This window comes from Dendrobates tinctorius, unplaced genomic scaffold (assembly GCF_039654945.1).
Source record: "Dendrobates tinctorius isolate UK_male_01 unplaced genomic scaffold, ASM3965494v1 ptg000157l, whole genome shotgun sequence".
NCBI lineage: Eukaryota > Metazoa > Chordata > Amphibia > Anura > Dendrobatidae > Dendrobates > Dendrobates tinctorius.
In genome coordinates, this window is record NW_027361824.1 from 17926813 (window position 1) to 17942510 (window position 15698).

Sequence of the window (15698 nt, forward strand, 5' to 3'; positions counted from 1 at the left end):
CAAACATATGCAAGCAACATATAATGAAATTACCAATAAATTATAAACCGAACCGCAATGCTCTGACTGGCTACAACTTTCCGGACACAAGTTTGACAGCTGCATAGAAATATATGAAGCGGTCACACTTGGTTCTGGAGAGTCTCGGCCGTTCCGTGCACTGCGTTTCGATCTCAGCTGTCTGACTGAGCCCTAAACATTAGGCATTACCTCTCCATTTCCTGCTCATCTTCTGAACAGACCCATATGGAAAGTGTAGTATTTAGAAACAGACCGTGTCTCCCACAAAACACCACAGCAAAGTGTTTGCAAAAGTTACGATAAGCCTGTAAAGATTCCCAAATGTTAACTCCCTCCCCCCCCCCCCCCCGAGAATTCAGCTTGGTACCAGTATAAAGTCTCTACTATGACACCAAAAGGCGAGATTAACACTTATCACATCGTACGTCGCTGCACAAAAGGAGGAGACCGGACCCAGAGTATTTTTTTTTCTCTTTTCTATGTCTTAAAAAAAAAAAAAAAGTTCATTCTCATGATTCAATTTTTAGAAATGACAGCAGCAAATTTTTCAACATAATGCGTTATATAAGGGCCTTCTGACACAGAAGTGGTTAAATATACATCTTGTGGTCACTGTGGAATCTAGACTAGGTATACAAAAAAAAAAATGGGGCGGGGACCAACCATACAGCTAAGACTCACGAAGCAACGGTAAAGTAGTTGGTAATTTTTATTTATATCTGCCTGTATCGTAACCTAAGCACTGAGTAATTAAATAGAATATATATCTCATATGAAAAAAAAAAAAAAAAAGCTGAAAGCATCAAGTGCTTCTTGCCGTTCCCCTTCCGCCCATTTTTCTGTTACCCCCTTTTTTTTGGGGGGGGGGGGATTCTCTTCCCTAAACAAAAATAATATTTTGGGCACCTCTGGAATGCATATCGCCCTACCCTCCTCCCCGTATTCGCACCATTCCCCCTCCAGGTACCACAAGTTGCTGTCACTTTTTTTTTTTTCATCCCTCTCTCTCCGTCGCTGTCGGTATCAGTCCGTTAAATTACCCATGACCACAACGAATGCAATGAGAGAAAATGGTTTTTTTAAAAAAAAAAAAAGAAAGAAAAAAGAAAGAAAAAATAATGTACAGAAACTTTTTTTGAAAGTTCATAAACTGGTCACTTCACAGAAAGACTGCAGAACTGGTCAAGTTTTCGCTTCTAGAAAAGGGTAAAATCTGTAGTGAACAGGGGAGGGTGGAGGAGGAATAAAACCGCACTTTTTTTTTGTTTTTTAATGACTGGCCCGGGTGGTATGAGCTACTGTGGAATAAATTAGCACAAAAATGGAAGAAGAGGTGGAAAATCTTATAACTGTTCACTGTTACAGACATAATCCACAAGGTCAGTTACTCTCAATAGTTCATCCTCATCCTCCTCGGCTCCGGCAGCCTCCTGACCGCCCCCTGTCCCGTTGGAAGCTTGGCTGACGGGGGCTGAAGTGTCCTTGGTGGTTTCGCTTTTTTCGCTCGATTTCCCAATTAACGTCTCGATGGTTTTTCCCAGGCTTTGTCCATTAGCGGAAGGTAAATCCACCAAGCTGTAGTCCAACGGGCTCCCATCTTTTGTAACGTTCTCAAAGTCATCTTCGTCATCGCTCTCTATTCGGTAACTATGCTTCTTCGTGCCTTCCGGGACGGCTGTGGCCACAGGAGGCTTGTCCTCTGCCAATGCAGGAGGCTTGTCCTCCGCCGATGCAGGAGGCTTGTCGCTGCCGCAGACCTTGGCGTCTCCTTCCTCTTCGTCCTCGTCATCCGTCTCGATGCGGTTTAGCCGCTTTCTCACGGGTTTCTCCTTCTCCTCATCTGAGAGTTCATCGTTCGAGCTTCTGATGCGTTTCCTAAGCAGGTTCTTTCGCACGTTTCGAGGCTTATCATCCGAGGCAGCGGAAAAATCACTCTCTGCGGGATAGAACGGCACAATTAGTGAATCATCTAACACCGGGATGTGATCAGTATTAGGACACAGTCAATTGAGGGGTTTCTTTTGTTTGTTTTTTTCAATTATTTTTCAAAACATTGTTTTCCACTTAAAGCTGGAATCATCTGATTGCTTATGCTATACATAGCGCTGCTTGACCTGATGAAAAATGGTCCGGATCATTCACGTGAACAAAAAACCAAAATAATGATGTCTGAACGAGGCTTTACAAATAGTAAGACTTAATTTTGACTGTCTTTTTAAAGGGAATCTGTCACCCCATTTTAGCCCTATCAGCTGCCGGCACCGCCATCAGGGGCTTATCTACAGCATTCTGTAATGCTGCAGATAAGCCTCCGATGTAACCTGAAAGATAAGAAAAACAAGTTAGATTATACTCACCGGAGTGTGGTGGGTGTCGCCGTCCGGTACCTCCCATCTTCTAGCGATGCTGTCCTCCTTCTTAGTTCTGACGCGGCTACGGCGGAAAGGTCAGAGAGGTCCGGCGCCTGCGCACTGCAGTACTTTACTCTGCCCTCAACAGGGAAGATAAAGTACGACCGCGCCGAAGCCGCGGCAGAAGTAAGAAAGACGGCATCGTATAAAGATGGGCGGCGCCGGACCGGACAGCGACACCCATCGGACCAGACGCCGGGGTGAGTATAATCTAACTTGTTTTTCCTTATCTTTCAGGTTAGCTTATCTACAGCATTACAGAATGCTGTAGACAAGCCCCTGATGGCGGTGCCGGCAGCTGATAGGGCTAAAATGGGGTGACAGATTCCCCCTTAAGAAAATCAATACTGCAAACACAAGTGGCAAGACCATGTCTGATAATGTGCAATACGCCCCCTGCTGTCCAGCATTAGTATACAACAATGGGTCCCACATGGTAATTGTGCAATCTAGACTGGTGCAGGTTTATACTACAATGTATACATCTTTTAAGAAGCCCACCATTGCTTTCAGAGCTGGAAAATTTCCTCTTAAGGACCCGTCTCATTTCTTTCCCTCGTCCGTGCCGAGCTCTTTTCTGCGAATTATCGCTCTCTGAATCTTCCTTATAATTGACCTGTCGCTTCTGGTTCCTCCGCGATCTCCTCCTCCGGGTGTCCAGATAGTCATCACTGTAATCGCTGCTGTCATCAGTCTCTGCAGTGACACAGAAGCCAGAGGAGGTAAAACCTCATAGAATGGATCCCCCTCACACATGACGCTGGGAGACCACCTAGATTAGGAACTGCTGTGCAGGTTCGAAGCAAAGAAAGGCAGTGGGCACCGCAGAGTCTAGAGATACAGGAAAAAGTCATCGGGGACGGAGCGAGGGAAAGGGGGTATCTGTCAAAAGCCTTATGGCCATTTCCGTTGCTAACTAGCTGATTTATGATTGCAGCTCTAGAGTATAATACAGGGTCAGTACCAGATATATGCTGCATGTAAAAACTGTGGTGATAAGTTAATTCGCTGCCATATTGGTAGTCCATAACCACTGGACGGAAGCCCTGCAAACCATCTCCTCCTGGGACTCGCACTCTATGATCGGCCATGAATATCTGTGGGATCACTTTTGAAAAAACGAAAAGAAAAATTACCAGATCCTTGGCTATCGTCTCCGGATTCATCATCTTCGTCATCATCCGAGTACCTCCTTCGCACACTTCGCCTCTTTATCCGCCTGCTTTGCCGCATCGGTCGGCTATAGTGGCGGCGTGGACGACGAGTGCCAAAGTCGCTGTCGTTGGACTGCTGGTCTTCATCGCTCTCTTCTAGGATTTCGTCGGAAACAACAAATTCATCCTGAGAGCTGAAAACACAATGTGGGCTATAAAAGGCGGATTGGAGCCTCATATTCCTTCTCCCCTGAGCAATGGAGCAGCAGTCGGGCACGAGCGGAAGATGGACTCACCCTTCACTGATCCGGAACTCGTCCTCACTCTCCTCCTCATCCATGTTGCTGTCACTGTCCAGGTCGTTCAGTCGCCGCCGCTTCTTGCGTCGTGTAACAGCCCTTTGAGGACGTTTCCCTTCTTCCCTTTCTCCTTCCAAGATGGTGGATATGTCTTTGCCACGGTGGCCAGTGATGTTGGACATGTCCTTTCCTCTGCCCCCACCACCTTAAAAAAGGCAAGAAATTTGAGATCCAGAACAAGACGGAGAGAGTCATGATTGCATGTGACATCATGTGTCGTCACACTATAACCAAAGGAGAAAGCCCTATCAGGGCGGCTGAATAATGACTTACCGCCTCCTCCGTCTGCATCCCGGATGTCGTCTTCTATCGCTTCATCAATCGCCTCATCAAATTCATCAAACCTATGAAAAGCACAGAACGAAGATCCCAGCAGTCAGAGAACGATGTCAGAAAACTGAAGTGTACAAGACGCCTCATCATATCACAGAGACAATCCTGTACTGATCACAGTGTCTGTCATCTCACCGGTAACTAATGAACTTCCGGGCCCTCGTCGACCTCCTCTCCAACGGCTTAGACTTTTTCTTCTTCTTTTCCTCCTTCTCCTGTATTTCTGGCACTTCCTCCGATTCCTGAAATACAGAGGAGATCATCTCATCTACCCAAAACTGAAACTGTGCACACAGCAAACAAGATGGGAATAAACCTACCTGGGTGGGAATAATGTTCTCAATACTGATTCCAACATAAACTAATCGCTCTTTCCTGAAAAACAAGAAAAACAACTTTCAGCTGAAAAATGAAAACGTATTTTCACAGGATCAATCTCTGCACTCACTATTCTGCTGGTGCAGTCATTGTGTACATACATTACTGATCCTGAGTTAGATCCTGTATTATACTCCAGAGCTGCACTCACTATTCTGCTGGTGCAGTCACTGTGTACATACATTACTGATCCTGAGTTACATCCTGTATTATACCCCAGAGCTGCACTCACTATTCTGCAGGTGCAGTCACTGTGTACATACATTACATTACTGATCCTGAGTTACATCCTGTATTATACCCCAGAGCTGCACTCACTATTCTGCTGGTGCAGTCACTGTGTACATACATTACTGATCCTGAGTTACATCCTGTATTATACCCCAGAGCTGCACTCACTATTCTGCTGGTGCAGTCACTGTGTACATACATTACATTACTGATCCTGAATTACATCCTGTATTATACTCCAGAGCTGCACTCACTATTCTGCTGGTGGAGTCACTGTGTACATACATTACTGATCCTGAGTTACATCCTGTATTATACTCCAGAGCTGCACTCACTATTCTGCAGGTGCAGTCAGTGTACATACATTACTGTAGATCCTGAGTTACATTCTGTATTATACCCCAGAACTGCACTCACTATTCTGCTGGTGCAGTCACTGTGTACATACATTACATTACTGATCCTGAGTTACATCCTGTATTATACCCCAGAGCTGCACTCACTATTCTGCTGGTGCAGTTACTGTGTACATACATTACATTACTGATCCGGAGTTACATCCTGTATTATACTCCAGAGCTGCACTCACTATTCTGCTGGTGCAGTCACTGTGTACATACATTACTGATCCTGAGTTACATTCTGTATTATACTGCAGAGCTGCACTCACTATTCTGCTGGTGCAGTCACTGTGTACATACATTACATTACTGATCCGGAGTTACATCCTGTATTATACTCCAGAGCTGCACTCACTATTCTGCTGGTGCAGTCACTGTGTACATACATTACTGATCCTGAGTTACATCCTGTATTATACTCCAGAGCTGCACTCACTATTCTGCTGGTGCAGTCACTGTGTGCATACATTACATTACTGATCCGGAGTTACATCCTGTATTATACTCCAGAGCTGCACTCACTATTCTGCTGGTGCAGTCACTGTGTACATACATTACTGATCCTGAGTTACATCCTGTATTATACTCCAGAGCTGCACTCACTATTCTGCTGGTGCAGTCACTGTGTGCATACATTACTGATCCTGAGTTACATCCTGTATTATACTCCAGAGCTGCACTCACATAGGACCTCACTGCACCCACCGACATCTCCACCTTTACGGCGCAGGGGTCTTTTGCTCTTCACATTGATGGTCAGGTATTTGGCATTTCTAATCACTGTATGCCTGACTTAGTGATGTGTCTTGCCTTAGGCTCACCTTTTGTTTTTCTCTATTGGTCCCCATGGTGCTGTGAATAGCTTTCTATATACATTGGTGACTCAGGCCTCCTCGCCTGTGTCCATATTATATGCAGTATTGAAGGTCTTCAGAGGTGGTCTAATTGTTATTGTGTGGGGATTGTTTTGGTCACTGGATCATTATTCCATGACTTGCACTTTGCATTTCTTAACTGTTTTTATTGTTTTTTGTGCTGTTTCAGGTGCGTGTTGGAATCTATAAATAACATGTGATATATTTTCTATATATTGTGGAGTTCCCAGATCTATATACATTGCTTTACGTTTTCTTGCCTATTGTTCTTGAACATATCTTTGGTGAACCCCTCATTCATCTTTCACTAGTTCAGCGGTGCCCTCCGTTCAATCAGTTTCCACCTTTAATACGGCGCATCCCCGGTAATATAAAGACCCCCCCATAGTAATGGTTGGGGGGCCGCTACCTTCTCTCTGCTCGCTCCTTCTTCTTGAGGACGACATCTAGATTCTGTAATTGCTCCTCGAGCTTCTCACAAAGTAATTTCTGTTCCAAAAAGAGACGACATGGTTAGTGCGCACTGCAGGGAGTCAGTACCCTATACAGCAGACGGATGACACGCCTAGGACAGGGTCAGTCTGACTTTAGGGTGAAGCCTCCCCTCTACAGGGGTCAGCGATAAGCAGTGCCTGATACACAGCTTCAAATCTGCTGCTTACAGCAAGAGAACGTCCTGTGGATGGCAGTACTGTGTCATCATGCAGGCACGATCAGCAATGTCTACTACATACATGTTGGCACGGTGGGCAGAACCATTCTCCGTCAGGGATGACCATCAGAGGCGGCCGCAGACAGGCGGTATGGTAGCCGCTGTCACAGGAGTCACACAGCAGGATCTGGAGAACAGGAAGATACCGCGGTTAATGGAACACCCTTTTAAGGCCTGGAAATGGTTTCTAATTCTTAGCTATTCAGTTTTGGCGATCTGTGCAGTCTGGCCATTTTCTGGATGTTGTGCCCCGTTGCTCTTATTTTTCTGTAACTCTGTAGACCTTAAAAAGGGGCCGTTCACTAATGGACCTGATTCAGAAGGGGTTGCACAGTAGCGGAGAAGTGTGGCCACGAGTGATGAGTGAACGTGCTCGGATAACCGAGTGTCTGCGGCGTGCTCTGATAATATGTCCGAGTCCCCACAGCTGCACGACAACCACAACACATGTAGAGACTGCTGGTTTGTTAGGCAATCTCAGCACGTGTTGTGGCTGTCGAATATGGTAACTTGTGTAACTGCAGCTGTTGCCAAACTACAGCTCCCAACATCCCAACCTGTCCAAGCACGATGGAAATTGTAGTTTAGCAACAGCTGAAGGGTCACATTGACAGGTAGAGCTGCAGTGAAATTTAAAAAAGGAGGCTCATACAAATCGTGATGACTCAACTGTGTGTCATACGAGAGAGCCATCCCGGATCCCATCTGTTAATAATCCGAGAGAGCAGTCCAAGATCCCATCCTTGTGTAATCCGAGAGAGCAGTCCCAGATCCCATCCGTGTGTAATCTGAGAGAGCAGTCCCAGATCCCATCCGTTAATAATCCAAGAGAGCAGTCCCGGATAATGTGTGTAATCTGAGAGAGCAGTCCCGAATCCCATCCGTGTGTAATCCGAGAGAGCAGTCCCAGATCCCATCTGTTAATCCAAGAGAGCATCCCAGATCCCGTGTGTAATCCAAGAGAGCAGTCCCAGATCCCGTGTGTAATCCGAGTGAGCATTCCCGGATCCCGTGTGTAATCCAAGAGAGCAGTCCCAGATCCCGTGTGTAATCCGAGAGAGCAGTCCCGGATCCCGTGTGTAATCCGAGAGAGCAGTCCCAGATCCCGTGTGTAACCCGAGAGAGCAGTCCCAGATCCCATCCGTTAATAATCCAAGAGAGCAGTCCCGGATCCCATGTGTAATCCGATAGAGCAGTCCCAGATCCCATCCGTTAATAATCCGAGAGCAGTCCAGGATCCCATCCGTGTGTAATCTGAGAGAGCAGTCCAGGATCCCATCCGTGTGTAATCCGAGAGAGCAGTCCAGGATCCCATCCGTGTGTAATCCGAGAGAGCAGTCCCAGATCTCATCCGTGTGTAATCTGAGAGAGCAGTCCAGGATCCCATCCGTGTGTAATCTGAGAGAGCAGTCCCGAATCCCATCCGTGTGTAATCCGAGAGAGCAGTCCCAGATCCCATCCGTTAATAATCCAAGAGAGCAGTCCCGGATCCTGTGTGTAATCCGAGAGAGCAGTCCCGAATCCCATCCGTGTGTAATCCGAGAGAGCAGTCCCAGATCCCGTATGTAATCCAAGAGAGCAGTCCCAGATCCCGTGTGTAATCCGAGGGAGCAGTCCCGGATCCCGTGTGTAATCCGAGAGAGCAGTCCCAGATCCCGTGTGTAATCCGAGAGCAGTCCCAGATCCCGTGTGTAATCCGAGAGAGCAGTCCCGGATCCCACGTGTGTGTAATCCAAGAGAGCAGTCCAGGATCCCATTCGTGTGTAATCCAAGAGAGCAGTCCAGGATCCCATTCGTGTGTAATCCAAGAGAGCAGTCCCGGATCCCATCCGTTAATAATCCGAGAGCAGTCCAGGATCCCATCCGTGTGTAATCTGAGAGAGCAGTCCCAGATCCCATCCGTTAATAATCCAAGAGAGCAGTCCCGGATCCCATGTGTAATCCGAGAGCAGTCCCAGATCCCGTGTGTAATCCGAGAGAGCAGTCCCAGAACCCGTGTGTAATCCGAGAGAGCAGTCCCAGATCCCGTGTGTAACCCGAGAGAGCAGTCCCAGATCCCATCCGTTAATAATCCGAGAGAGCAGTCCCGGATCCCGTGTGTAATCCGAGAGAGCAGTCCCGGATCCCGTGTGTAATCCGAGAGAGCAGTCCCGGATCCCGTGTGTAATCCGAGAGAACAGTCCCAGATCCCGTGTGTAACCCGAAAGCAGTCCCAGATCCCATCCGTTAATAATCCGAGAGAGCAGTCCCGGATCCCATGTGTAATCCGATAGAGCAGTCCCAGATCCCATCCGTTAATAATCCGAGAGAGCAGTCCAGGATCCCATCCGTGTGTAATCCAAGAGCAGTCCCAGATCCCATCCGTTAATAATCCGAGAGAGCAGTCCCGGATCCCGTGTGTAATCCGAGAGAGCAGTCCCAGATCCCGTGTGTAATCCGAGAGAGCTGTCCCGGATCCCATTCGTGTGTAATCCAAGAGAGCAGTCCCGGATCCCACCCGTGTGTAATCTGAGAGAGCACTCACAGATTCTATTAGTGTGTAATCCGAGACAGCAGTCCCGAATCCCATCCGTGTGTAATCCGAGAGACCCGTCCCGGATCTCATTAGTGTGTAATCCAAGAGAGCCATCCCACATCCCACCCGTGTGTAATCCGAGAGAGCCATCCCAGATCCCATCTGTGTGTAATCTGAGAGATCTGTCCAGTTTTTTTTGTATTTTTTTTTTTTTTATTTTTATATGGTTAAAGAATTTTTTTCTTGCACAAGGGAAAACCGGATGCCACATGGTCCAAAAATGGCTGAAAATCTGAATGAAACCTATTCCCCACAGTCACCCCCATGATGTCCGAGTAGGCCATATGTGGAAGGATCGACACTTACCAGCTCGGGGTGGTTGGGAAGGCCACATTTCTTACATGGTTCATCGTCCTCCCCTGGAGCGCCATTCTCCTTCTCATCTTCTGACCCCTCCTCCGAATCTTCCTCGCTATCAGACTCCTCTGTTTCCTCCTCGGTGGAGGATTTACGTTTGCGCCGGGATCGGCAGAGGGTCCAGCGTGTCCTTCGCCCTGGTCTGGGTTTCTGTGAAGAGATGGGTAAAATTAAAGGAGAATGCAGAGGCTAAAGCTTTCAACCTCGGTCCGGGTAGGACTTTGCTTCACAGCCCTCGATACGAGACGCCCATAACCAAAGTTTAGAAAGTCATGTATGGATGGCGTTTTTTCCAGTTTAAGTCTGGATCCTTATGACAACCGTACCTGTGCTGTCATCAGACCCCTCAGCTTTGTTATAGGGTCTCCAAAAACACCATCCATATCAATAGTAACACAAACCTGACTGTTCTGTCTCCGACATCTAATTCACAACCTTTGATATTTCCAATGATGTATTGAGAATATATAGGATGTTCAGTTTTCTATAGATTATATTGTCTTCATTGTTTCTGGCTCCATCTAGTGGCCAGAGTCATAACCGCAGTGTTATTCTATTTTACTTTCATTTTTGCTTCAATTTTCCCTCCGTTTACAATGTATTCTGGGAAGGTTTGCAAGGCACCCTGGTAAGTTTTGCAAAGGATGATGGTTAGTCCAGCCCCCATTTTCCCTCCAGTTCTCCATTTTCTCTCAGCCTGAATCCTGGAAACATCTCATTTCTATTCTCCCCTTGTGACAGCATCGCTGGTAAGCAGAAGTGCTTCCTGTGTAATTCCTGTCTCAGATCAGCCTCCTCAGTTAGTTTCCCCCTCCTCAGCTAGTAGTGCAGATGTTGATTCTTAATGTGTTATGCATGATATGTATCCCTGATGTACCCTGTATTGACTCAGTGTATGTACCGTATTTTTCGGACTATAAGACGCACCAGACCATAAGACGCACCCCAATTTTTAGAAGGAAAATAGGGAAAAAAATAATGTGTCAAATGGGGGTCTGTCTTACAGTCCGAATTCAGCTTACCTGGGAAGGGATCCGGCACAGGTGGAGGAGTGGTCATAGGGGTCATTCAGTGGTCCAGGCTCGTGCGGTGGCGGCTCTGTGCTGGGGCAGGTTGGTTGTGCTGGAGCAGCTGGGCTATACTGGGGCAGGTGGGCTGTGCTGGGGCAGCTGGGCTCGTGCTGGGGCAGCTGGGCTCGTGCTGGGGCAGCTGGGCTCGTGCTGGGGCAGCTGGGCGACTCTCTGTGCTCCGGTGCAGGGGCGGCGGCTCCGCCGGCATTTCCTCCAAGCCCGGAGGCCCCCGCACATCCCTTGCTGGCTGCCGCCATGTTGCGCTGGCCTCCGAGAACATGGACGCCGGGAAGATGGCCGCCGGTCCGGGGACGGCGCATGAGCAGGTTCAGATCTCGTCCCGAGATCTCGAGGGACGAGATTCAAATCTCGGCAACGAGATCTCGTCCCCCGAGCTCTCGGGATGAGATCTGAACCTGCGCATGCGCCATCCCCGGACCGGCGGCCATCTTCCCGGCGTCCATGTTCCCGGAGGCCACCGCAACATGGCGGCGGCCAGCAAGGGATGTGCGGGGGCCTCCGGGCTTGGTGGAAATGCCGGTGGAGCCGTCGCCCCTGCACCGGAGCACAGAGAGCCGCTACCCCTACACCGCAGCACAGCCCGCTGCCACCACCCCACTACAGAGCCCCGCGGCACCCGCACCAGCCATGATCAGAGGTTAGTATATTGCGACCATAAGATGCACCCCCCACTTTCCCCCAAAATTTTGGGGGAAAAAAGTGCATCTTATGGTCCGAAAAATACAGTATATGTTTTATTTGTAGTTTCACCGCATCAATATACCACCACGTTCAATAAAATACAGATTCAACCTACAGTCTCCTTATTGGACCCCGGTATAGCGGTTTAGCTGCCTGTATAAGCTACATGAAGTCTGCTTCAATTAGTGAGGACAGAACACTGACACTAGTTGAGCAAGCTTAGGTGTAAACGTTTGTGTGGACCTCATTCCTACCGTTATCCACAGGCCGGCAGTGTTGTCATGGGGACGTGCACCTAGTAGCTTTAGGCCTGTCATTTCTTCTTTTGCCAAAATTTTTGTTTCAGAGAATCAATTTTAACAGCTTGAAGCAACTTTTGTCATCTCTGGATTGAAATCTAATAATATTGCGTATAAGCTCCTATGCAGCCTTGCATTTCCATAGTGACAGACTACAAGCGCACCCAGTGTAGTCTGACCCCACAGTATTGGGCCATTTCTTGCATACGAGCTGTATAAACAAACAGATAGGATTTACCATTTTTCTTTTACAGAAAAAGTTGCTTTTATGTTGGATTATAAAAGATTGCAAGAGTGAATATATTCCTGCAGTTTCCCCCGGGTAACTCACCCTTTTTGTTTTCTGGCTTGACTCTCTCTCAGATTTTTTCTCTTCCTCCATTTCTGGTTTCACACGAGCAGGCGATTCTTCATCATCGCTCTGTTTCTTCTCAGGTTTGCGGGGTTTAACTTCCGAGATCTTCACAGACGGTCGGGAGATCCGAGGAGACCGCCTTAGCCTCCGTCCAATGTTCTCCTCTGCGTCGACATCCTCCGCGTCTTCCACGGGCAGCTCTGGCCTTTTTTTGTTGGAGATGCGGATAGTTAGTTTTAAGCCATCCTTTTGCCTTTCCGACGTCATCTCCTTACCCTCCGAGCCGCTGTTCTCATCTTCTATAGCCGCCTCTTGCTTATTTTTACTTATGAAGGTCAGCGATGGCTTCTCGGGAACTTTCTCCTGATCCGCAGCCTCCTCAACTTTTTCATCTTGCACATCTTTGGACTGCGGAGCCTTTCTCTCGATCAACCTACTCTTGCTCCTTAAAGTGAATGTTTTCTTCTCCTTTACCAGCTCCTTCTTATCAGTCTCTGCTTTCTCAGTAGACGCCGGCTTCTCCTTAACGTCATTGTCTGGTTTCTCTGGATTTTCGCTGGGCTTCCCTTTCCTAGCTGCAGCATTCCTGGAGGAAGATTTTTTGGCTACTGACAATTTTACTTTCGTGACCTTATTTTTTCCATCTTTCACCTTTGATTCACACTCTCTGCCGTCGTCATCCTTGAGATCTTCACCCTTTGTATCCGTAACACCTTGATCTGCCGTCTGTGACCCTTCCTGACATGGCAGGACTTCTTTGGCTGACTCATCAGACTCTTTGATGGTCTCTGCATCCTTTGTGGACTCTTTCTCCTTCGGGGGCATCTTTTCTTTCACAGCACCCACTTTCCCATCATCGACTTTCGATACCGTGGTGCCTTTGCTCGAGTCTTCTTCAGCAGTGTCTACTACAGAAGCAGCTTTTGATGATTCTTGCACAGAGGGCGTAGTTTGGTCATTGCTGACGTCCGTCATACCTTTCTCCAGTCCATCTACCATTTTAGTTTTGCCGTTCTCCTTAAGTTCTTGTAAACTTTTAATAACACTTGAATTTCGCTTCTCGTTTGCAATACCGTTTTCATCCTTTGAGCACTCGATAACGGACTCTCTCGAAGCAGCGGCGCCGTCCTCCACCTGGTCGCCCTTCGTTTTATGCTCTTTATCACTATTCACCTCTCCGTTGACCAGTTGCTTCCCATCAGCAGCAGCTTTCGTACCGTCGTCTTCCGGCTTCCCCTCCTCTTTTTGAAGCAGTTCTTTTGTGGGGGTTTTTGACTTGCAGATCGCCGCTTTAACAGGGCTATCGAAATCATCGGTGAGTTTCAGTTCCCGTTTCTTCAACGGTATCTTAGCCTGTTGGTCATTCTTCATTTTCTCCGTATCCTCCACAGGTTTTTCCACGTGTTCTTCCGCACGCTTGACGATGACTGAAACCTCGGCACGCTCCGGGTCTTGGGGTGACGGGGTCTTTTCGGAGCTCCCTTTTGATTCCTTTAAGTCTTTCAGATCAGTTTTTTCCGCCTTACTCTCGGCTTTTACGGGTTTTATGTTCTCCTTGAAGGAGTCTCTCTCTTTGGCGGTTGGTTTCCCTTCCTCGGTATCTGATGAAGGTTCGGTCTTTATTTCGCTGCTGGTTTTTAGAGGTGTTTCACCCACTGTTTTGCAACTACGGCCGTTTTCGGTCGGAGAGTCACTTGCTTTCTTATTTACCACGTCCGGCTTCTCCTCTTTCGTTTCATCATTCTCCAAAGATTTCTCTAAAAGCCACAAAGAAAAAAAATTAAGAATTGATAGGGAGAAGCAAAGAAACGAAACGCGCGTTGGGGTCCTCCTGTCCACATCTCAGCAAGGTTCGTCTCTGGCACTATATGCACTTTACTTACCTCCATATATTCCTATGGCCAGTATTATTGAATGCTATTTTTTGCTGTCAGGCTATATCTTCTCTTATGCATTACTATTTGTAGGTCTGTGTTTTTGACCACTTATATTGCACTTTTTATCTTATAATTGAGAGATATCTGCTTACTGAATTATTTATATACTTTCTGCCTGGCGGCTATCGTTTATTTACATCTCCATATTTCGTCCTTTTATGGCCAGTTGTTTATATTTTGAACATATGTGATACATGGATTTCATTAATTAATTTGCCTTTTACATACTAAACCTAGTCTGAGTGCGGCATCTAGGTGTCGCCGATTCCCTTTTTCATATTGTTATATATTACTTTTTATTCAAGTTTTGTAAACAATCAAATTTACATGTTTTATTTATTGCTCCCAGGTCCTTTTTTCTTTTCTGGATTTTTGTTGTACTCTTTTGGATGAGCTTTCATGTATTTAGCCTTTTTTGGGGTTTGATTATATATATATATATATATTTTATTATTATCATTTATTGTTATAGCGCCATTTATTCCATGGCGCTTTACATGTGAGGAGGGGTATACATAAAAACAAGTACAATAATGTTAAGCAATACAAGTCATAACTGGTACAGGAGGAGAGAGGACCCTGCCCGCAAAGGCTCACAATCTACAAGGGATGGGTGAGGATACAGTAGGCGAGGGCAGAGCTGGTCGTGCAGCGGTTTGGTGGATCGGTGGTTACTGCAGGTTGCAGGCTTGTCGGAAGAGGTAGGTCTTCAGGTTCTTTTTGAAGGTTTCGATGGTAGGTGAGAGTCTGATATGTTGTGGTAGAGAGTTCCAGAGTATGGGGGATGCGTGGGAGAAATCTTGTATGCGATTGTGGGAAGAGGAGATAAGAAGGGAGTAGAGAAGGAGATCTTGTGAGGATCGGAGGTTGCGTGCAGGAAAATACCGGGAGACGAGGTCACAGATGTATGGAGGAGACAGGTTGTGGATAGCTTTATATGTCATGGTTAGGGTTTTGTACTGGAGTCTCTGGGCAATGGGGAGCCAGTGAAGGGATTGACAGAGGGGAGAAGCTGGGGAATAGCGGGGGGACAGGTGGATTAGTCGGGCAGCAGAGTTTAGAATAGATCAGAGGGGTGCGAGAGTGTTAGAGGGGAGGCCACAGAGCAGGAGGTTGCAGTAGTCAAGGCGAGAGATGATGAGGGCATGGACTAGGGTTTTTGCAGATTTTTGGTTGAGGAATGAACGGACTCATGAAATATTTTTGAGTTGAAGTCGGCAGGAAGTGGAAAGGGCTTGGATATGTGGTTTGAAAAAAAAAGATCAGCGTCGAGGATTACCCCGAGGCAGCGAGCTTGTGGGACTGGGGAGAGTGGGCAGCCATTTACTTTAATGGATAGGTTCGTTGGGGGGGGGGTGTCACATGAGATGGGGGAAAGATGATGAATTCTGTTTTGTCTATGTTAAGTTTCAGAAATCTAGCGGAGAAGGATGAAATAGTGGACATTATATATATATATATATATATATATATATATATATACACACACACACATATATATCTATCTGAGATTGTGTGTGTGTGAGCA

General features: G+C 47.0%; 2 protein-coding genes across 2 annotated transcripts in view; one reads left to right on the plus strand and one right to left on the minus strand.

Annotated features, from left to right (window-relative positions):
- AAMDC (adipogenesis associated Mth938 domain containing) overlaps window positions 1–15698 on the plus strand; it is a 284239-nt gene that overhangs the window by 210658 nt on the left and 57883 nt on the right. The gene's annotated exons all lie outside the window — the stretch shown is intronic.
- RSF1 (remodeling and spacing factor 1) overlaps window positions 713–15698 on the minus strand; it is a 45193-nt gene continuing 30207 nt past the window's right edge. The window contains exons 6-16 of the mRNA XM_073548637.1: window positions 12210–13990; window positions 9757–9957; window positions 6898–7002; window positions 6573–6652; window positions 4599–4653; window positions 4414–4520; window positions 4219–4289; window positions 3883–4090; window positions 3569–3780; window positions 2934–3128; window positions 713–1957 (exon numbers count right to left, since the gene is read on the minus strand). Of these exons, the coding sequence (XP_073404738.1) occupies window positions 1365–1957; window positions 2934–3128; window positions 3569–3780; window positions 3883–4090; window positions 4219–4289; window positions 4414–4520; window positions 4599–4653; window positions 6573–6652; window positions 6898–7002; window positions 9757–9957; window positions 12210–13990 (3608 nt within the window). The 3' untranslated portion in view covers window positions 713–1364. The remainder of the gene's footprint in view (window positions 1958–2933; window positions 3129–3568; window positions 3781–3882; window positions 4091–4218; window positions 4290–4413; window positions 4521–4598; window positions 4654–6572; window positions 6653–6897; window positions 7003–9756; window positions 9958–12209; window positions 13991–15698) is intronic.